The sequence below is a fragment of the Salvelinus namaycush genome, chromosome 41 (genome assembly GCF_016432855.1).
Source record: "Salvelinus namaycush isolate Seneca chromosome 41, SaNama_1.0, whole genome shotgun sequence".
NCBI lineage: Eukaryota > Metazoa > Chordata > Actinopteri > Salmoniformes > Salmonidae > Salvelinus > Salvelinus namaycush.
The window spans coordinates 3,754,652-3,777,996 of record NC_052347.1 but is presented as its reverse complement, the minus strand read 5'-3'; the positions used below and the strand labels follow the sequence as shown (position 1 = coordinate 3,777,996).

Sequence of the window (23,345 nt, the reverse complement as noted above, 5' to 3'; positions counted from 1 at the left end):
AATCAAGCATTTACTGTCAACAAAGGAGGATACAAATAAATTAGGCCTACTTGGAGATGGGGTTGGTAACATAATCATAGTTGACATGAGTTTCCTAATATCATAATCACTTAAGGAATTAGACTGAATACCATTATATAGTGGTATTTACAAACGAATATTATTCACATAAGACAGGAGAGCAACAAAATATTATTCACATTATTTGAACGTTGTAAAACACACCAATATCCCTTCCCTCTTTTTTTGCGGACAAATTAAGCTACATAGTATATAAAGGCATGTAGCCAAAGTTAATTAACAACATTTAGGATAAAAACGTTTCTGTATAGAACCAAAAAGTGTTATATACTTGCTTCATATATGGCACCCCGTAAGGTTCCATATAGAACCATTGGGTTCCATCCCGTAAAGGGTTCTATATGGAACCTTACGTGGTTCTACATATATTCTTTAAGGGTGCCATATATGAAGCAAGCAATAGAACCCTTTTTGGTTCTATCCGGAACCTTTTCCCCACGAGTGTAGGCTACTCACAAAACTTATTTTATTAGCTCTCTTGTGCAGAAATCCACTTAAGAGACTTTCTGAGTTTCTTTAAACAGTTCTAAAGAACCTGAGCATAATCATAAGATATTTCATTTTGCACGTCACTAGTGTTGCCCATAGCTTTGGAGAGGCGATGTGATAGTTATTGTAACTCCTGGCAATATTAGGTTTCTTATTGAAAAGTGGAGGCTTTTGTAGTCGGAAGAAATATCTGATGATGAATTATAAGTATAGATACATGTGTTTGTTTCATGGTTTGTTTTACGTTGATTTAACAATGAGGTGTTATCAAACCCTTATTATTGTAACTTGTAGGCCTATCTCCTTACCAGTGATTACATTTTGTTACGATAATTACGATACGATAGTCTACCACATTTAATTAAACGTTGCTCTTGACATTTTTTTTAAACATTTCGTGCGGTTGGCAGATAATGTTTTCAATGTTTACTACTCCAATGTATCTAATTAAGTTGTTGGCACTTTGCACAGCGGGTATTGGGTGGAGTGTATTCAATTACCAATGCAACATTCAAGCCAGTGGAAGGCTACACGCAATGTTATGTAGGGAAAAACATTCAAATGGCCTTACAGATGAATCTCATCTACCCAATTCCCTTTCGCATGTTATCGTGCTTTGGAATTAGTCTATATATTTTTTAACATAACAGCTGCTAGGCTATTTAGTGCTCAATAACCCTGCAGATATATTCGAGTGCAAACACAGCGCAAAGTCTTCTCAGCCGTAGGTATTCCTATATTGCTGTTCTTTTTGCACTTGATAGAAGTTGTTCTGAAGCTGAAATGCATTAGATGCTAGCACGAAAGCCAGTGGAAGGCAGAGAGAGCATTGAAGGCCGAGGCCAAAGCTTTGACCCGCTTGAATGTGACAAGTCATGCACAATACCTGGAAAGCTGCCAGAAATAAATATGAACTGTCTCCAAACCGTTAACTTATGAGTCTTCTTCGCTTCCCCCTGTATCAGTAAAATGGTCATCATCCTCTGGGTTTTCGAATATCCTGGTGTAGTCTCACTTCTGCGGTGTTTACTTTTTGTGTCTGAGTGTGAAGTGAGCGTTTTTGTCAGTGGCAGGAATGCTACAGCAGAGTCGTTTACGGTCCCCGCCACAGGCGATATATCAAGTCTATAAAAATCAAAGCTGCCTGATGTAGTATTTTATTATAGTATTAAACGACCAAAAAAGTTCAAGTAGTTCCTTCCATAAAGACAGGGGATTGGCACGCAGTAGTGTTTAATGCGCTCGTTAAGAAACATTACTCTTAATCTTCCAATAAAGCATGAACATAGACATTTCCTACACCAGAAGAAACTCAGACGCAAGTTTAAAGAAAACAAACCAATAAACGTCTAAAAACCTGAAGATTTGAAACATAAAACGTTATCCGTGATAGACATCCAGAGATGAACGTGGTAGAGAAATAATGGCGCCTTAATAGTATTCCGATGTTAGATAGATTCTGATGATATATTGGGCATTCATACACGTAATATATTGGATAAGGCTTATTGTATTCAACGGCCTTGTTCCATGAGACGCATGCATGTTTATCAGTTTGATAAAGAAAATAATGTGATCGCTTATTTTATCGTCCATTGTTTCCAATATGCATGTATAGTGTCGTTGGGATGCATAATTCAGCTGGATGTTTCTACGACAGCCTACAGATACCCACATATATATGGACGCATTCACATTTTGCATATTGCATAAACAAGACAATTTATTTAGAGAGGAAAATATGTACAGTGCTAGGAGAGGTGCAGCCCCCTTGGCGGATTGATTTACGCCCCATTGACGCTTTATCAGGCTCGTGAAAAAAGTCTGACCAATCATTTCGCTCCGAGCGCACAGCCACAGCAATCTAGCTCTACTTTGTTCGTAGGCTAGTAGAAGGCTAGTAAAAAAAAGACTTCTGTCCTATATGTTTTCAATTCAATGAACCGTGAATTGTATAATGTCCGAGAATGTCAATTTCTGGAACGCTGAGCAACTATTATGTGGACTCTATAATAAGTCACGAGAGCGAAGATCCGACTTCAGTCAGGTTTTCCAATGTACAGTATTCCAACTCCAGGCAACCGGGGGGACATGGCGAGCATCCCGAATTCCCCTCTTGTAGCTTCCAGCCTAAACCTCCAGTTTTTAGCTCGTCCTGGAGCCCGTTCAGCCCCCATGCCTCCAATGGCTTACCAGCGGTTTACCATCCATACATCCCGACTCAGCCCGTGCCTTCCACGGACACCCGATACATACGCACTTGGCTCGACTGCGCTCCGCGCTCGGAGTCCCTCCCCGGGCAGGGGCAGGTCAAGATGGAGCCGCTACTGGGACACCTCGGGGAACCCCCCAAAATCGGTGGACACGAGTACATTTTGGAATCCTCTTCGGCAAGAGAGATGAATTCCAGCCAGGGCTCCGGATTCGAGGACAATAAGGATATCTGTGAAGGTAGCGAAGACAAAGACGGGCCAGATCAAAGTAAGTTATAAAACGAGGAAGTGAACAGTCTGTAAAGCTTTTAATGCTGTCATAAAACAGGAACAAAGAGATAGCGAGCCATAGAGGCTCACTACCAAATATGGTCCGTAGTGTGCGTCTAATTTACTATGTATGTTTACGTTAGAATTATTATCATACATTTATACATACATCAGGTCAGGGTATGGATGGTACTCTGTTTTGGAGCTTGCGACATTTCACGTGCGCGGTTTTCTGCGCTGTCCTGCCTTAGTTTTGGGGACCAACTGGTATTGAATAATTTGAATGCAGTAAGTTTTGGCACACAGTCTCTGAGAACAGGTTATCTGCGCTCAGTTGCACTTTAGTGCAGTTCGTTTTGTCAGCAGCTTGTTTTAATCTAGTAATAACTGAATAGCACCTCAAGAACAACGTCCCTCTATTGAACTATGTGCCAAGAGCCTCTCCAGTGCAAATGTAGGGTTTACCAGGGCAAGGCCCCCTTAACTCTAGTCAATATTTTAGTGTAAATATCCTCTCTAAGGGAAAACGAGCCTTTTTTTCATTCACGTCTGATGACAGTAGTCTATTTATAGACATTTCATGTAATTTAGAAGGTGGAGTGTGGGGGATTGGGCTATATGTTCGTTTTTGCAATAATTATTATTTTGGCAAAGAAACCGCATTGACGACATTTTCTGGAAATAAAGTTTTATTGATGCCTTTAGCGCTGTTGAGTGGGCAAGAGTCTGTCTTTAACACCACCAAATAAATCTGAAACATTTTCCAAGTGAGTCTCACAGTTGGGTTTTTTACAAGCAGACTCATCTGTCTGAGCTATATGACATTATGTGGAGGATGTTGGTCACTGCACTCTCAGTTGACTCGCTGTTCTAGCCATGCCTATGGTTGCCTTGACAGAATAAAATTAATTTTCTCTCCTTTACCAACACTGCCTCATAAGATCAGGCTGGCTATTAATCAGGCCTGGAGCCGAGCCGGAGTGGAAACCTATATATTTGTGTTACTCTGCACAGCACAGTCTTGTTGAAATAGGCTTTGCGTGCTCGCCCGGTAACGTTTTGGTGCGCCGGGACACATAGAGATATATCATACATCTGAGGCCTAACCTACATTGGGTGGGTCAAGGTTCTGACAGATGGTCATTTTCGAGTAGCATGGACTGACGGTGGAGACGAACGTCGATTTGAATCCACAAAATGGGTTCACGCACTACGTGAACTCTCTAATGGATGGTGCGCAACAGAATTCCCCTTTGTGTTGCCCTGGGCGGCATTCCAGAATAAACTACGGGCAAAGGCAATGAAGTTGGGAATTACACGTCCCTCTTTGTGCTAGCAGCGGCTTGTGAGTAAAAAAAAGTGATTGCCCCTGAAGTTTATTAAGTTATAAGACCAGCCAACATCACTATTAATTGTAGTATGTTGGCTCCCTGGGACAGTTGGGGAAAAACATATGAAATACGATGCAATCTTATTGTAGAGAAATGCAATAACGAATCTCTCTAGGCATATACGAAAGGTCAATTTCTCAGACTATTAAGGTAAAATTGCGAAGAGACATGATGGTATAATAACGGTCTGTAGCCATTATGTGTTTCCATCCCAACATTCGTCACAAAACAGACCATGATCATCCAACGACAATACCCTCTTAAACGTGCATTGTTGCAGATCATGTCTCGGAGCTCATAAGTATTTAGATGGCACACCTCTATCTCCGACGTGTCCGCCGGCAACGGATAGCTTTACAGGGTTATCAATCATCCCCGAGGGATTATTTCCTTTCATGATAACAATAGGATTGCGTCATAAGATTTAGGATATTGGAGACAGTTGATGTGGAATGAAAGTGCTTGTCTAGGGGCATGGGCCGATTGGATTTCTCTACGTTGGTTACATGTATGTAGCCTAAGAGAAATGGCCATGGGCTTCAATGAGCCCAGATTTTTTTTCATCTGTAGAAATGCACGGATCCATTGGCCAAAGCTATAACCCTTCACATATCCGTACGCGTTATGGGATAGCACTGGATGGTTTGTCATGCAGTGACAGGAAAAGCCCTGACTTTGCACGGGATGAATGACACTAGGTGATTATGTACTTGGGGAATGCGAAGCACCACTTTGCGTGTCACAAAGCCCACTTCTACCTCCAGTGCCTCGGAACAGGCATTTGTGTCCACTTGCAGATGCAATCGATCCAATGCCATGCCTGGGAGATTTATATCCCCACGGCCTTTTGAGTAATCAAGGTATTCTCAGTTTAAGCTTTTCAAGGCCGTTTGAATGCCATGGTAGCCCAACATGCACAGTGATGGTATACCAAAAGCAACTGTGAGGAAATGTAGATGGGCCTACATGAAAATACATAGCATGCATTCCCGAGAAAGCCACCAGAGAGGAAAGGCGTCTCCACGGAGACAGCAAGAATTATTTCCCCTGGAACATATCCCATAAAAAGGAGATAATCCACTTTCCAAAACAACCGCATTTCAGGGGGACTGCATTTTTGTATGGGTTAGGCTCTGTTGCTCACTATAGGTCTCTCATAGTTCCAATGCTTTTGGCTCTGTTGGGGGAGGATAGCTTCTCCTCATAACCATGCTGCGCTTTCTTCACTAATTGCATTCGGCTGAGGCCTGCTAACCAAGCTGAAGGGTGGAGTGCATTGCCATGATTGGAGGTTCTGACAAAAAAAATAAGGAGAATCGTAGTTTACGAGATATCATCACATCCCAGTGTTCCCACCCATTTAGAGTGCACTTCTCACAAACAGGGTGATTTTCAAGGTCTAGTGGGGTGAAGGACACGAGTACTTTTCCCATTATCTTTGTGTTTCCCATTTATGGCGTTGTTATGGTAACATGAAAAGACACCTTGTGGTCCAGGAAGTACTTTCATGGTAACATGTACATTGAAGGAACTGCCTGTCCTCTAAACCCATTTACAATACCAACCAAGGTCACCTTCGGCCTGAGGGGAGGTGAGGAACTACTTTCCTCTCTCCTCTACATTACCGAACACGGTTCCATTTGGAGCAATATGAGCCTTGGCTTTTGATATCACTTTAACTCAATTATATAACGCATGGGCATGGATATCTTGTTATTACGCACGCATGTTTGTATTTAGTTATATTATGAGGCTTGCTAGTCTAGGGCCTATTCTGGTCTGTGTTTGTTAGCCATTTACTAAAGGTGTCTGTCTGACTTTCCCTTGTAGATGACCCCTCTGTCAACTGGTTGCATGCCCGGTCTTCCCGGAAGAAGCGGTGCCCTTACACGAAATACCAAACCCTCGAGCTGGAGAAAGAGTTCCTCTTCAACATGTACCTCACCCGGGACAGAAGGCACGAGGTAGCGCGCTCCCTGAACTTGACCGAGAGACAAGTCAAAATATGGTTCCAAAACCGACGGATGAAAATGAAGAAAATGAATAAGGACCAACCCAAGGATTAAGAAAAAATGTAGTGCTATTAAAAAACACCACCATCACAAAGAGTCTGCTTTCTCGTTACTTTTCCCTTAAATAGGCATACATGGACTGTAATGGGTAAAGTAGGGGTACAGGAAGCTTGTTTTTGTTATTTTCCATATCGATGTGAAATACCCTCTGACGTTATAGAAGCACAGACCAATAGAGAAAACCCTTATGGTCCATTGTAGCTGAGTTGGTATAGCATGGCGCTTGTGACGCCAGGGTAGTTGGTTTGTTTCCCGGGATCACCCGTACATAAAATGTATGCACGCATGACTGTAAGTCGCTTTGGATAAAAGCGTCTGCTAAATGGCATATATTATACTATACAGTAGAAAGGAGGGTGGATTCACGCGGCTCTTTCTCAAGCACTGCTTTTACCACGTATTTATTGCTTTACGCATGACGCCAACGCTCATCAGGAGAGGCGCGGAGGTGCTGAAACGTCGGTTTCATGTGGTCATTAATACATAAGAGAAACGGTTGTAGTTAAAGGGTGTGTGCAACCTGCATTTATTCTTATCTTTTAGTTTTTTGTTCGCTCCATTCCTCTGTTCAACTCCCTAGATGCGTCTTACGTAATGACGGTGCTAGGCCTGTAACTGATCCTTCACGAAAAATACATCATTTTATTTTCCGAGCAGCAGTTCCCCAATTCAGTTCCCCGATGATGTTATGTTTTAAATCGATGAATAACCTAGTGTGGCGTCACATCCCCCAGAGCCCCTTTGACTGGGTCGCATTTACCAAAATATCAGGGTTCCAGGTATTTGTTGTAATCCCTTTAAATACTAACTCAACAGGTATATGCACACTCTTATATGTATCTAATTTTTCTACATAATACTTTCACATTCAAGTTCCTTGTGCGTAAAAAGTGCGTAATAACCTAATAAGAGTTTCATATGGAAAGGTCTATGACATGGCTCTCCAACCCTGTTCCCGGAGAGGTACTGTCCTGTAGGTTTTCACTCCAACTCCAGGTTGTAATGAACCTGATTCAGCTTATCAACCAGACAAATATTAGAATCAGGTACGCTAGATTAGGATTGGAGTGAAAAGCTACAGGACAGTAGCTCTCCAGGAACAGGATTGGAGAACCCTGGTCTATGGGGTATTTATCCGTTAACATTTCCTTGAGACCAATGTTACTATTTCATTGTGTAATTGCTAAAAAAAAAAAGAAAGTATTTTAGACTACTTGATGTGGAAATTAATCAGGAATACGTGTTTTCGGGTAGATAGCGCGACATGGTATATTTCATTGAAGTATCATATGCAACAATGTTAGATCACATTCAAGATGGAACCTTGTTCGTGACTGGGATTAATCCTAGTTTTATATAGTTCGGTCTGCCAATATAAGGTCAGTAGATCCAGTGGCCCTTAGCCTACTTGCTTTGATCTAATGACTGTGCAGTCTAACAGTGGGACGTTTCGAACATTTACGTGGAAGTAAAATGGCCTACAATAACCCGCCCTTTTACGCTCTCTCTCATTTTGATATATGCCATAAAAAGATTTACTCCTACGCGCTAAATACAGGATATAACATATGTCGAAGAAAAACAAGCCTACATTGTCTAAGAATAAAATGTTTACATTGTTAGCGCATGCCTAATATCATAATGAAATGTAATTTATTTCTTTATGTTTGTGTGTTTTGGAAATGAAAATCTATCTAAAGAAAATGCGCCATGCTATAGCAGTTTTTGGATGGTAATATTTCTAATTAATTGTAAATAGGCCTAGGTGAATAACCTCGATTGTTTTTATTGGAATGAGTTGAATATGTTCAAAATTGGTGTTTTGGGAAATGACATCGGAGTTGAATGAGCAGACGTCGTTTCTTCAGTTTTAGATATTGTTTACATGTTCTTGTCCAGAATGTATTGAGCATTAACTGATTTAACCGTGTTGTCAATACAATAAGGAATGACGTACTTATTTGGTGTACATGTATTTTTGTTTGTTTGTTTGTTTGTTTGTGTGAGTACTTACAAACATCCTGGGAGACTCTTAGGATGCATTTTCAGTGAGATATGAAATGGGTGGCGTTTCTGGAGTCGCGCGCACGGCTGACCTTCATTCTGAATATTAAGGAGCATTAGACCCCATTGTGTCTCCATGCGCTCGAAACCTCGCATATTCATTGCAGAGGCCTTCAGGTCATCTCAGTTGGACTCTTCATTTTTAATAACAACAACGCTGTAAGGACCGACTCCAGAAACTACCAACCCCCTCTCAGTCTTTTTTTTTTTTTATATCACATTAATCTCTTGTTTCCCTTATGTAAATTGTATTCAGTCCTGTGTTGTTTATCTGTGAGATAGAACTGCTGATGCTGGATACGTATTAAAAAAATAGTTTACATTAGAACAACGTCTCTGCACTGTTTTACTGCTGTTGATAACTTCATGGAATTGATATGAGATTCAAATGAAAGTAAAGCAGTTGTATTTATGATAGCCAATTCATTTTAGACAGTGGGAAGGTCTCAAGAGCGCGCGTAATAGGGCGCATATGCGCCTTCTCTCTGCGTGTGAGTGACAACAAAACACGTTTGAGGCTTTTTATATTTCCAATTCCACTTCATCTTTTAGGAGGAGCATGTGTTCGAAATATGTCTCGTGCGCCGGAGCATGTGTCTTGAATTGTACTTGAAGGAAAGGAGTCAAATTGGCCAAGTATGCACATAGTTCCCTGAAGAAGATAGCCACAGACCCTGGCCTGTGGCACATGACTAGTGAGGTAGGTTATGATTCTAAGGCCCATGTTCGCTTTTTTCCAAAGATGAACGCAAAGAAAACTATGATTTTTTAATAGGTCTTTCCAAAAATGGCACGCCCAGCAAATGCCCACCCCTTTGCATAATGAGTCCATATATTATATTTAACTAAAAAGCAGTCTATTCATGAACTTGGATTAAATAGTTTTATAGATTTATTGCCGTATTTTGGTACAATGTGGCGCATAATGGTACAATTCATACCCTATATCCTCCTGTAACATCCCATAATAAACAATGATGCTAATGTTTCATCGATTTATTTTTCAGAAATGGAAAATAACAACATGGGCGTGGAACTCTGGAGACTGGATATAGGCTACATGAGGTTGAATGTACAATAACATTGTTGGGTGTTATTATCTGAATCCCTGCAGCCTATAGTAATTAAAATATGTCTTGAAGTTCGGGCCAACCAGAACTACTGGCTTGCAGATGTGCAACTGAGACGTTACCGTTTTTTGCGTTGCCAAGCATATGGGAATAAAACGCCTATTTCTTGTTAGGGTCAGTATTGGTTATTATGGCTCTGTACCACCCAATCCTGGGCCTGTTATGGTATTTTTTTCAGGAGGAAACAAACAGCAAAAACGATGTGGGCTTTCGTTTGGGGAGAAGGAGATGGGGAAGCCGACTGTCATAAAAGAGAGAAAGAAAATTCAATGCGGTGTGCCGCAATAAAATAATATGACTGCAATAAAACTTAATAGGGTATACCTTTCTGAAGGTTAAGAACTAAACGGCTGTAAAGCAAACACTGGGAGAAGGAAAAGTTTCAAGTTCTCCTTAATAACTGTTTCGAGGTGTGGTAGGCCTAATCCACGTTCCTAGACTGGGGATTTACGTTGTTCCTTTGCGTTTTTGTCGTTTATTGTTTGCTGCGTTTGTTGTTTTCAGATTCCACTAGGAGTGGGGGGCTTGCGTGGCGAGGTCTGGACTTCCAGATGAACCGCCGGAGTCCAGTGTTCGCGAAGCATCCCTTTGTTTCACTTCCGAGCGCATCCTGGCCGCCCTATAGCAGTGCCATAAAACGCCACAAAAAGATTCTGGCGAGACGTCTGACATAGGGGAACCTTAATCTGTTAACAACCTCGCCCCCAGGCTAGGCTGGCCATTTTGTGGCAGAACCTTCGATTGTTAGGTCATGGAATAGGTTCTAATAGGTGGTCAGAGTGCATCTCTTTCTTTTATAAACTCTGTTTTCCCCATGTTCTCATTTTCAGTTTGCAATTCTGTTGTATGACTGTATGCTGTGATTTTGCATACATTCATTGAGTACAAAGACAAACTCCTGGACAGAGTAAATTCAATTTATCATGGCAATTTTATCATACACCAGATTATCATACCAAATCTGAAATGACAGCAAACGTTGCAGGCTCTTTTTGACAATCATTACCACTCTTGTCAGTACTTGCTACCACTATGAGGCACACTACGACCCTTTTCAAAGAAATTACCATAATTATAGGCTACAATTAGGCCCCACAACAATAACCAGAGATGAACGAATAGTAATAACCAACATGTATATTATACTGTCTCTACGTTGTTTTGACATTTAAACCTCAATGAATGTTTCTATTCATATTGTTTTTTATTGTGATCAAGTTTTTATTCGTTTTTTGGTTGTCAGGACAAACAAAAAACACATGCCAACAGAAATTACACAAATTCACACTTATCCCTCCCCCTCTGCTTCCAACCCGCAGGGTTGAGTACATATATTAAAATAATGGACTTTATACTACCAAGTGTTGTAGTCCATAAGTTAATATTCTCTAATGTTGCACCATGTAGAGATAATATGAGTAAATGTGCCAGGAGTACCCAGGGGGCAGAGCATACAGACAGGGGTTGAGTTTGTCTTCATCTGGAAAGTGTTTTTGGAGTCGCATAACTCATATGGGCAAAATTAATAAATAGCTTTGACTTCTAAATCTCTGCAAGCTAGACTTCTCAAATATGTGCACAGAAAATGAATGTTTCTAACGCATATTGTTGATTATGTTTTTCCATCAACTTTGGCAAAAGTTATGTGAATGATAATTTCCTAACATGAGCTTGATTCAAAGTTCTTAAAATAAATATTCTGATCATTCTTATTTTCGTTTGAACCATGCACGAGAGGTCTACGAATAAGGTTGAAGCATAATTTACCCTCGTGTTAACACGTAAATCGTTTTTAGAAACAATTAAAAACCTCACTTGCAAATTACAAAGTTTCTTAAATATTTTAACAATTTCGTGTTTTTTTTTTTTTTACATTATTCAGGTTATTCATCTTACATGATTCATCTCAAATGATATGTTTAATTTGTTGTCTGCATATAATCAAATACAATAAGGTATGCTTTCTATTAGGTAGGCAGCTGTTAGAGTAACAACTTAAATGAAACAAATATGTATTATGTTCTTTCCAACAATATGTAGGCCCATGTACGGCAGCTAATTATTTCTTACAAAAATAAGTTTGTAGGCTACATATAGAAATGACTCGATTGATATTATGTTGTCAATTAAATAGGCCTAAATAATTACACATTTTTAGCAATATTAATTAAACTAGACGGGATTAGGCATATGTATAGACTAACATGTCTTCAGAACAGAAGAGGAACAGCTCTTGTAGCCTATGTGTTTTCTTATTTCGAAATAAGGCCTATACTTGCACTGTTTAGCTATGAAATAGCGTCATTATGTGGGTTTATGGGTCGTGTTCATAGAATCATAAACTGGTATTAACTTGAAATCCCTGCGTCACACCTAAAAACGGCCTCTTGGTGGCGATGTTGGTCCACGAAAGAAAGCCTCCACTGTGTTGTCTGCCTATCCGGAAGTCCTTAGAAAACTCAGACAGGCCACTTTACACCACCTAAACTTGGGCGAAGAGAACCTCTTGCATCACTTAAAGAGATTTTGAAGGGCGGCAAGAAGATTAATATAGGCCTATATGTTTCTCCTGTATTAGGGTAAGATTTCAAATTAGGCCTATATATTTGAATAGTCAAACAGAAGCGCATTGACAATGATTTGGGCTATTTGTTTGTTTCTTCATAAACGTTATTAGCTTGCAAATAATGTTTTCACCCTAAAGCACTTATATAAAGGGCACAGCTCTTCTGAGAGGATTATATAGCCTACTAATTTGTAATAATTGATCTTCTGTTGGTTTAAAGGTGTTGTCCATGACTTTGGGAATAATTACTAAAAACAAACTGAATGTTGTGAAGGTTTTTTTGATTTATTGTTATTCGATTGCAATGTGTTTAACTTTGTAGTACAACTATTATATTCATTATTCGGATCGAAAAACGCTGTTCATATTTATGTTTTTTTTTTTACAATGTAACGAAATATGGAAATAAGTGACTCTTGCTGTAAACCGTCATGTTAGAAGTAAAATGCCGCTAAATTGGGTAACACTCTACATTGGTAACGCTTTTAGCGCTGTGAAATGTGTTTGAATTTACATTAGAACTCCCTGATATGTAAAGGACAACAGTTAATTCAGTGTAGCTAATTCGAAAGTTTGGTATACTTCCAATAGATAGCTAACTAATTTGGGTTAGAACCTTAATTTATTAAAATTGCAGTAACCTCCTTAACGTAGCCTATCATGAATGCGCACGCTATAAAGTATGACAAAATGGCAGAGAAATTGTCCTACTGTAAATTGGACATTCACATGACATATGTTGGAAGGTTTTCCAAAAACACGGTTAATAATAATGTTTAAAAAAATTGCAACGGTTACATTTGACAGTAGCCTAGCAGGGCAAATACTTGCATACGCACACTGGGAATAAAATAATGCACGCAAAATGGATATTTTCTCACTTAATTTCAACAATGAACATATAGGCAACAACAACAATTTCAACAATGAACATATAGGCCTATATCTTACATAATATCGGAAAACTGCATAAAACAAGAATAACAAAAAGTTATTATTGGTTTGGCTCCTATACTACAATGTAAGTCATATATTGGCCAATACAACGTAACTAAGACGTTATCATAATCTTAATTATCTAGGCTAGTTGTCCTAATACTAGAATTCTGAATAAATACTCGAAGACACTCCTCCTTGGCTTCATTTTGTAAATGCAAACTACGCTCGGCCTATTTTTCAAAGCAATCACGTATAGACAGGCCTATATTCTCTTTAAAACGTATTGTAGTCCCAATCCTAACAACCGTTTCGTTTTTATGAGGTCATTAACGAACACAACCTTTCCACAAGTTAACCCCTCATTTGTTATTCCAGAAAATAATTCTAGGGGTTAAAATATCAGCTTCTATAATGACAGTCCGTATGGAAAACACAACTAAAATTACAATTAAATACTTGAATATTTCTGTATAGGTGAAATTGCTCCAAGTGAAGCATTTATGGCGTTGGTCGTGGAACCTCATAAAATCTTAACAGCTTTTTTGATGCTAGGTGTAAACAACAAACAGCCTCAGCGTTTATTGCATTTTATAGTTTGTTAAACCATTTACAACCACTTTCTCCATTACACCACGAGTGGCGCTCCTTTCAGACATCTTCATATCTTTATGAATATCATATTTATAAAAATACTATCATCAAAATGTTAAATCTGACTACCTCGTTTGTTCTCAACAAGCCTCAGACGCTGGTGCCGAGGCTTTGACAAGTTGTTTTAGAACTGCAATTACATTTATAGGACTTGTTAAAACTGATACCAATTACATCGTGTGCTTTCACAATTTGCCAGGGCGACCCTGACATTTTCGAAAAAGAGGATCCCACCTCATTATAATTTAGAAATGAATGAGTAGGCTATATGTGCATCCCTTTAGGTTGACCATTAGCTAGGCTACATGCTAAAAATCAATCTCTCCAAGAGAGGTTTTTAGAGTGGGTAAGTTGTGGTGGGTGGGGGCGCTCTCTATTTGATCTGATGCAAAGCGGCAGATTTCTCATTAACTTACCCGCTTGAATATATTAATGCGCATATTCTCCCCTCCTCTCTCCCTCGACCCCCCTCTCTTTCCCCTAGTCCATTGCTCCCTCTCCCTTTCTCTTTTTCTCTCTTTTTCATTCTCTCACTCCTTCCATATCAGAAGCCCGCAGAGTAGAGCAGTGTCCGTGTGGGATGCGAGAAGCCAATGAGATGAGGACCCGATAATAGATGCAAATTATCGTGAAAAGACACCGCAAAATATGAAACAACTCATTTGCAGCGGAGTAAATCACAGAAAACTGTTTGTGAACTGGCACCTCATACCAGAATTGTGATGCAGGAGCACTTCAGTGGAGACGATTTTATGGAATCGGCATGATTGTGGCTTCGGCTATTTAGATTGGGTGTTTTGAAATTCAACATCAGTCCATATATTGCGAACCAGCTTGGGTTCTTTTTTTTTTACCCAATAACTCTTCAATTGCCTTCCTCTCGAGCGCTTGAGTCTTGATAATCACAAACAACAACAAAACCAACAACAACAAAAGATGAGTTCATATTTTGTCAACTCTCTCTTCTCCAAATACAAGAGTGGAGACTCTTTACGTCCCAATTATTACGAGTGCGGGTTCGCGCAGGACCTTGGGAGTAGACCCACAGTAGTGTATGGACCAGGCACTGGAGCAACTTTCCAACATCCCCCTCAAATCCAGGAATTTTACCACCACGGAGCGTCCACGCTCTCCAGTGCCCCTTACCAACAGAGTCCCTGCGCCGTAACATGCCATGGAGAGCCGGGCAACTTCTACGGGTACGACGCTCTCCAGAGGCAAACCCTTTTTGGACCCCAGGACGCAGATTTGGTCCAGTACAACGACTGCAAGCTAGCCGCTGGTGGTATCGGGGATGAGACGGAGAGCACGGAACAGAGCCCCTCTCCAACGCAGTTATTCCCGTGGATGCGACCGCAATGTAAGTCATATCTAAAACTGGAACATTGCTTGTGGGTATGAATGAATAGCGGGAAAGGGGTAGAATATTAAACCTCAAACCATTCGCAATTAGGGCTGAGGTGCGTTTCCTGTGTTCAAAAGGAGAGACAAAGTGCTTTTATTGTTTTATGGTGTCCAAAACTTTACAGTTTAATGACCCCGCAATATACAAGAGAGAGGGGAATAGAGAAGAGAGCAAAGCTTTTCTCTCCATGTGCGAGCCGGACCGCAGCTGATTCTCTTACTTCTCACCCAGGTTAAAGTTTTACTACTCGCTTTTACGACTTAAAGTGGTCTCGGGGATTATTTCGCTACAAGGTGGTCATTTCCCACAGGTTAGGCACTTTATGGCTTCACCCAATGCGTTGAGTAGCCTATGTGTGGGCGTCAGACATGACTTGCTTTGGATTTTATTTAATATCCTATGAATGTGTGGACATTAAACATCCAATCATTTGAATTGTATTGCAATGCTGATAAATCACTTGGAAGTCAATCTAGGTTTAAGTAACCTCGGATATATATATAAAAATGAGTGGATTATATAATTGATAGCTTCACTCTGTAGGCCTAGACAATAATACTTGCTTGTGGGGATATTGGGGATGGAGATAAGGGGATTGCATTTGTGAACTTGTATAGGCTATTCGTTATGGCTATTTGTATGTTTTCCTCAAACATGTCCCCTCATTTTGCCAACAGCTGCCGGACGAAGGCGAGGCCGACAGACCTACAGCCGTTACCAGACACTGGAGCTGGAGAAAGAGTTCCTATTCAATCCCTACCTGACCCGCAAGCGGCGAATCGAGGTATCGCACGCCCTGGGACTGACCGAGAGGCAGGTCAAAATCTGGTTTCAGAACAGGAGGATGAAATGGAAAAAGGAAAACAACAAGGACAAATTCCCCAGCAGTAAGACAGAGCAGGAAGAGATCGAGAAGGAGAAACGACAGAAGGAGCAGGGCGCGGGGACACACTCGTCCGGGGAAGACTGCGACAAAGCCAAGCAAATGTAAGCTATAGGGAGATTGGGGGGGTCGAAATCACCACCGCGAAAAAGGCAGCGAGAACGATAAGGGAAGTGGGGTCAGCATGTGGTTTTGTCTCGGAACATGGCAGTCTTTGGCTAGTCGTTCCAGGTTTGAGTCATTCGAAGGGAACGTCTCCTGACGGCGACAAAGGACAGGACCATTCACATTGTGGTTGTTGGGAGACAAAACGAAACATTTGAACGGGAAATGAAGCATTTGTACTTTTTATCTGATGTTGGAAATTATTATTGTGTTAAAAATAGAGTCCTTTCATTGTGGAACAATTATCGTGAGAAAAAAAAACACATTTATATTGTTAGAATTTTGTCATTAACATTTATCTTGGCAGCTGTATAGTTTTTAAGTTAAATTGTGCACTTTTTACTGTTCTCATTTCTATGTTATGCCCACGTGGCGAATAATGAATTCCAACAACATGAAACTGCCTATTTATGCTGTAGGCTTTCCTATTTTTACACTTGTCCTTCCTTAGTTCGTTTTGATTGATGGTATTTTGTTGTCTTCCTTATTTGGGTAAGCATGCGCACAGTGCAAAAATGAAAAAATGAATAAAAATACAATGGAAATTAAAAAGGATGTCATGTGACCCCTCGTTTGAACAGAATGTGTACTGTATGTGTACTGGCTACTCGTGAATTAGTTTATGGGGACTTCATGATATGTTTAATTGTTCTTCATCACTTTGTTCTATTGTCTAAACCTGGAAGCGGCGGAAGACAGAGGACACAATAAAGTTTACAAGCGAGAATCTGTGACATCATTGCTGCTTAATTTCCTCTCAAGGTGTGAATCCCAATAGGTACCGTCATCACACAGACTGACTCAACCAATTAGTAATCTTACCCAAATTACACAAGTGCATTAAAACCTTCACCAAACCAATGAGTATGTATGGCTACTGGGTGCACACTTCTAACAATGTAGGGATTGACGCATGGTCAGAATTGTGTCGTACATGTTTATCTCCACACAAGCATGACATAGATAAGGCCATGGCATGTGGAACCACACTGTAAAGTCTGGCTAAATCATATGACTATTGACAGTAACAACACACACCCCTCCTTCAGAAAAAACGTGATAATATTTCACTTCCCATAACAGTCACATTCATGTTGAGTCTTATTTGAGAGGGGGGAAAGAAAAAAAGGCGCATAAAAGCACCTGTGCGCCAGGTAAATCTTGTCAAACACTGCGAGAGCGTGGTACGTGGCACTAGGCGACTCGAGACAGCTACTGGCCTCCCTGTTCCGTAAAAACAAAAGTGCTTGTGTTGTCCAGAGCTTCTCTGTCGTGCTGGAGATGGAAGCTGTGGAAAGAGGGATGCTCTAAAGCAGAAAGTCTCCCAGAGTGGGCTCCACTGGTCCCTGGACATAGTACAGGCATCGTGCGCAGAGACCACAATAACAGACAGAGGAACTTGCTGAGAGATCCCACCACTGACAAGGATAAGTAAAATCGATATGGAAACTAATAGGTTTTTCTTATTTGTGTGGTGTCCAACGAGAAGTCGAGGACATTTTAAGATCTGTCTGTATACATTCAGTTGGATATTTGTAAGCATCAGCCCTTTTTATCACTGTGCAACGCGCTGGGTGATTACATAATATATTATATTGACTATCGATTTGTTTGTGTTCTAGTTAGTTCCTTGATTGGAGGTAGGCCTACCTTTTGGCTTACAGTGAATAGACTGAAGTATTTTATGTGTATGGTCAGCGGTGCACTATTTTCCACATTAGCTGAGCTTGTAGGAAGCCCTGCTGTTATTGGACGAGTTTGTATCACATGGCCCTCGTCACGTGGCCCCTGAGGAAAAAGGGGTGATTTTTGGTGTAAATCTAGACTGTAATTCTGTAATATATCACAGTACCTCGTAAAACCGACAGTAAAACCTCCCGGCCTACAAATCACCGGTCAAATTATGAGTTCATTGTATTATGCGAACGCTTTGTTTTCCAAATATCAAGCTGCAAGTTCGGTTATTCCAAGTGGGGTCTTTCCCGAGCAAACGTCTTGCGCCTTTGCGTCCAGTTCACCGGGAGTCAGCAGCTATGTCTCGGGCTCCGGCGGCGCAGGCTTCTCCTCCTCTTCCTCCACACTGTCGGGACTGTACAATAACGCAGGGAACATGCCCACTCAAACCCGCAGCATGTATCCCTCTGCGTACGGGCTGGGCACCGGCTCTCTGAACATGCACTGCTCCCACTTTGAACACCCCAACCTCTCCATGATTTGCTCCGGTGGTGACCCGTCCAAGGTGTCCAGCTGCGGCAAGGCGGAGCAGAGACAGAACGAGGACAGTTTGCGGATCTACCCCTGGATGAGAAGCTCAGGTATGTGAGCTTAAAATGTATGTTTTCAAAAGAAGAGGGGAGAAAGGAATAGGGCTTTGCTCCGACCTAATAATTCTTGTAAACGGTCTTTAAACAGTGCGGGCTTCTACTTCCTGAACTATGCTTTACGCCGCTTTGCCTGCGCATCTTTTATTGCTATATGACCTCAATAAAACCATAATTTAAGACATCTGAATATTCATTAGGCGGTATTGTGTTAAAACAGAGCGAGAGAGGGCGTTGGATTGTTTTACTCCGTCCTCGGGTAGAAAGAAATAGCGCACATAGACTATTCCATCGCTTTCTGTTGTTTATGCTGTTTCGATAGGATCTCGTGGTAAGCGCACTCTACAACACAGCATGATTTCCAGATGCCTGGTCTCTGCCCGGTGTTCACTGGCTTATATTATTATCGCATAAATGCCTCCGAGTGTTGCAAACACTTAACACACTGTGATACTAATAGTTGGTTAGCGCTTGGTTTGCGATGTTAGGCTGTGTTGTTTTGTTATAGCAACGCCTTTGTCTGACATTCTGGACTGGCTTGTGGAATAGTGTCAGTGGGCCTTACAGCTGCCTACAGCCCACACAACAAACAAGTAAGTCTAGTCTGAGAAAATGATGCTTACAAAATAGCAATTCATGTTACGCCAAAGTTTGATTACGTGTACTGTCAAATAATGTCATGCGTAAAACGTTTGTGTGTGTGTGTAGATGTGTAAGTGGCTGTGTAGCTGTGGTATGTGTCTGCGCGCGCCTGCCTGTGTTTGTGTGGTGTGCGTTGTATGCACTTTAGGAGGCTAAACAACTACACACCATCAACGAACAACCAATTTTAGTGCGCGCGGCTCATGTGAAATAGTGGCTGACAACAATTTTGTCTAATAATTTTCAGTAACCTCTCAAGGCCTTGGCTACTATTACCACAAAAATTCCTATCAGTCAATTGTCAATTTAGTGCTCCCTCCTCTTGTTAGCCTCTGGCGTAAAACGTACAACATCATAAATAGTTTTGAAACATACGTCCTCATTAGCAGGGCTTTTGACATCTACTAGCAGGTATTCGTTGCCACACGTTTTCTCATACATCTACGCTCGTCGTGTAAGTTGTGTGTAAGCTATTTATGTCCTTGTGTGAAATATACATACTTAAAAAAAAAAATCCTAATGGAAGCCTGCTCATGCCTGGCATGTCTTGTCTCTCTTTGCCAGCCTACCGCTTGCTAATTTGGTTATAGGAGCCACCAACTGACTTTGAAAACCTAATTTAGATTTTAAAGTGTAATTTTATCAGGCTAAGACTATTCATACACAAATAAATATGACTAGTAGGTACACACAGTGATGGACAAGCAGGCAGGCAGTCTATCTCCCTCTCTCTCACACACACACACACACACACACACACACACACACACACACACACACACACACACACACACACACACACACACACACACACACACACACACACACACACACACACACACACACACACACACACACACACACACAGAGTCTTGTACAGCTAACATTGTGGGGACACACAATTCACTCCCATTCAAAATCCTATTTTCTCTAATCCCTAACCCTACACCTAACTCTAACCCTAAGCCTAACCTTAACCCTAGCTGCTAACCCTTAACGTAATTCTAACCTTAACACTAATTCTAACCTTAACCCTAAACCACCTAGAAATAGCATTTGACCTCGTGGGCACTAACAACATGTCCACAGTTGGTCCATTTTTTGTTTGTTTACTATTCTTGTGGGGACTTAGATCCTCACAAGAATAGTTAAACACGTCCACACAGACACACACACACACACACACACACACACACACACACACACACACACACACACACACACACACACACACACACACACACACACACACACACACACACACACACACACACACACACACACACACACACACAGAGACACAGAGGGAGAGAGAGAACCCTCTCTCTCACACAGACATTAACTTTCAATGTCTTATACTCTGGGACGGGTGTGTTGTAGACTATGCGCGAGCGTACTAGAGGGTCTCTGAGAGCACAATGCTCGCTCTTGTTAAAACTCCTGACAAAACTGCGTTTCACGGAGAATAATTCCAGCCAAGCCGTTTCTCTCTGCTGAAACACAAATCACCGAGGACACCATAGGAGAGAAAAATATAATCAATAAGAATACCCCTTTTTCTCTCTCTCTCGCTCTCTTCCTCCCTCTCCCCTTCCTCGGCCTGGCTCCCCAGACCTCCAAACCTCCTCCTGTCTCATTTCGAGCCAGTTTCACCCAGAATGTGACACGTCGCCAGAGAGGAAATGAGAACCACACCAGTGACCACGGCGTGCAATAAAACCCCGTAGTGCTGCGGCTCAGCTCAGACTCCATTCGATGTCTGCCTTGAGCGGAAACGGGAGGAGACCCGTCCCATTCGCAACGTATGCGGAACTTTTGGAAGTAAAATCACTTGTGTATGTAAACAGGGAGTGATCTTGTTTTGCTCCTCGCCTATATGCCATCGAGGTTTATTCGAGAAGATAGGATAGGGGTCCTGTTGTGTGGGGAAGGTTGTGTTGTTGTGTACACCAAAACTCCCATTTTATGTTCCAAGGAAATGGAATGTTAGGTATTTTGTGCAAAAGGAAAATGCATGAATATACAGCTGAGCATTTTCCGCTGCATTTTATGGTTTCATAGCCTACTTCTATTGTATAAGCTAGGCTACCTGTTATGGAAGGAACTTGCGTGCCCTTTGCCACTATTGGTTTGAATCCTTGCCAATTGAATGATACTGCGTATCAGTCGATATAGAAATAGCATCTACCTGTAATGCTATTAATTGCATCATGAATGTCAATGAAAAGTAAGTGGCCCTAAGTATAAGGCTAGTTTAGATACTTTACAAAAATATAATGTATTATGCACACGATGGAAAAGGAAACCTATAGATTACCTGAGCTTGTAATACAAGCATTTAAAGGCCTATAGTATCTCATTACAAATATTGCTTATTTATTACTTTTCTTTTCTTGTTATTTTCATGAAACGTTGCTGGATTCTAGGCCAAAATGACACTAAGGATTTGTGGTGGGCCTACAGTCACCGCTATCTGACCAGGAATAGTAATGAACAAAAACACTGCAATTTATTTATATTTCTGATAAGTGATACTTTTTACTAGAATTCCATAACAAAATAACAGTGTGGAAATGACTATTACTTCCTTTCTGGCCTATACATCCGCTTCCCTCTTACTACCCCACGGTTATACCTGCGGGGATTATAAAACTATTTACTGTACACTTAAAATTAGTAGTGGAAACAGCTCGTAAAATGTAACTTTTATGTGTTTATATTTGCTCCGCAAGGCGTGTTTACAACATAGGCCACTACTGAGGTAGCACAACAGATCCACTACATTTGGCCCAGCTAGATTCAGAAATGTAATTATTTCCAAACTATGAGAAAGTTGCCTTTTAACCTCCGAGAAGATAGTAAATAATAAAATCCTCTCCACAACTAATTCTTCGAATCATATAATCTTCAGAAATATAACACAATTGTTGCATTTATTTCAGCAAATATCACAACATTTCCCTCCTCTGGACTTATGCTTTCTATGCACTTTTATCAAAGCTTTGTTATTTAAGTTGAAAAAATAACCCACAAGGTATAGCCTATAGGCCTACACGTTCACAAGAACAAAAAAACAAAGTCGATCTAGAGCATTCGATTTTATATTTTTTTTTACTACTTCAGTTTGTTGAGAAAAATGAAAAATGAAATGGGTTTTCTCTCGATTTCTGTCTGTTCAGTATTTTCACACAAGCTCTGCCTCTGTTATTTACAGGTGCAGACAGGAAGCGAGGGCGACAGACGTACACGCGTTACCAGACGCTGGAGCTTGAGAAGGAGTTCCACTTCAATCGCTACCTGACTCGCCGAAGACGCATAGAGATCGCTCACGCGCTGTGTCTCACCGAGAGGCAGATCAAAATCTGGTTCCAAAACCGGAGGATGAAGTGGAAGAAGGAAAACAAGACGCCCGGACGGAGCTCCCCTGTAGCCGAACCGCCGGGTGGCGAGGAGGACGAAGATGAAGAAGAGTAGCGACGGTGAAAGGACAAAGACTAATAGGCACTACATGAGACTGATATTATATTAAAACCATGGGGGGAAACCGTGTCCCCCCTATTCTTACACTGAGTTAAACATACAGTACTACCTATAAGATTAATGATTTATTCATGTAGTCTAAAGCCACGTCTTGTTTGGTTAAAAGTACAGTGAAATTGTATAAAGAAAAAAATTACATTGATTTCTAATCAATACTAAATAAGCTATTGTTGCTTACATGTTGATTTAGATAAATGTTATCTCGTTTTTTTGGCATAGATCTGTAATATTGCAAAACCCTGGTTGGTAAAACTAGCCTATATGCGAGAAAGGGATCGGCTTTGCAGCAGTTTTGCAACTCTACGATCATCGTTGTTATGTTATATATGTTCATTCTCTGTCATCTTGTGATCTTCGGGATGTGTATTTTATGACTTGTTGTAAGGGCTTTTACCCCTATGTCAATTGATTTGACGTATTTTGTGTTTATTCTCGACATGTAGGCCTGGACCACGAGATGTAGGAATTTGTATATTTTCGTGTTGTGAGGAACTATTTGTTATTCAATTGCACAAGTGTTCTG

General features: G+C 40.9%; 3 protein-coding genes across 3 annotated transcripts; all 3 read left to right on the top strand.

Moving 5' to 3' along the window:
* The first annotated feature begins 2,443 nt into the window (after window positions 1–2,443).
* Window positions 2,444–6,884, top strand: LOC120034483 (homeobox protein Hox-B9a). The gene is made up of 2 exons (XM_038981063.1): window positions 2,444–3,051; window positions 6,275–6,884. Exons 1-2 carry the CDS (start codon window positions 2,538–2,540, stop codon window positions 6,508–6,510), a joined length of 750 nt encoding a protein of 249 aa, XP_038836991.1. The 5' UTR covers window positions 2,444–2,537; the 3' UTR covers window positions 6,511–6,884.
* A 7,918-nt stretch (window positions 6,885–14,802) lies between these two features.
* LOC120034452 (homeobox protein Hox-B8a) lies at window positions 14,803–16,262 on the top strand. The gene is made up of 2 exons (XM_038981019.1): window positions 14,803–15,226; window positions 15,949–16,262. The coding sequence occupies exons 1-2, from the start codon at window positions 14,803–14,805 to the stop codon at window positions 16,260–16,262; spliced, it is 738 nt and encodes a 245-aa protein (XP_038836947.1).
* Window positions 16,263–17,968: 1,706 nt separating this feature from the next.
* LOC120034314 (homeobox protein Hox-B7a-like) lies at window positions 17,969–23,345 on the top strand. Its single transcript, XM_038980818.1, has 2 exons — window positions 17,969–18,634; window positions 22,497–23,345. The coding sequence occupies exons 1-2, from the start codon at window positions 18,223–18,225 to the stop codon at window positions 22,754–22,756; spliced, it is 672 nt and encodes a 223-aa protein (XP_038836746.1). The 5' UTR covers window positions 17,969–18,222; the 3' UTR covers window positions 22,757–23,345.

What these genes read in the sequence shown, in the direction of transcription:
- LOC120034452 (XM_038981019.1), top strand. Translation starts at nt 14,803, where the DNA reads ATGAGTTCATATTTTGTCAACTCTCTCTTCTCCAAATACAAGAGTGGA. An exon ending in CCCGTGGATGCGACCGCAAT is followed by an intron (nt 15,227 to 15,948) that starts GTAAGTCATATC and finishes TTTTGCCAACAG; the next exon opens with CTGCCGGACGAAGGCGAGGC.
- LOC120034483 (XM_038981063.1), top strand. Translation starts at nt 2,538, where the DNA reads ATGTCAATTTCTGGAACGCTGAGCAACTATTATGTGGACTCTATAATA. An exon ending in CAAAGACGGGCCAGATCAAA is followed by an intron (nt 3,052 to 6,274) that starts GTAAGTTATAAA and finishes TTTCCCTTGTAG; the next exon opens with ATGACCCCTCTGTCAACTGG.
- LOC120034314 (XM_038980818.1), top strand. Translation starts at nt 18,223, where the DNA reads ATGAGTTCATTGTATTATGCGAACGCTTTGTTTTCCAAATATCAAGCT. An exon ending in CCCCTGGATGAGAAGCTCAG is followed by an intron (nt 18,635 to 22,496) that starts GTATGTGAGCTT and finishes TGTTATTTACAG; the next exon opens with GTGCAGACAGGAAGCGAGGG.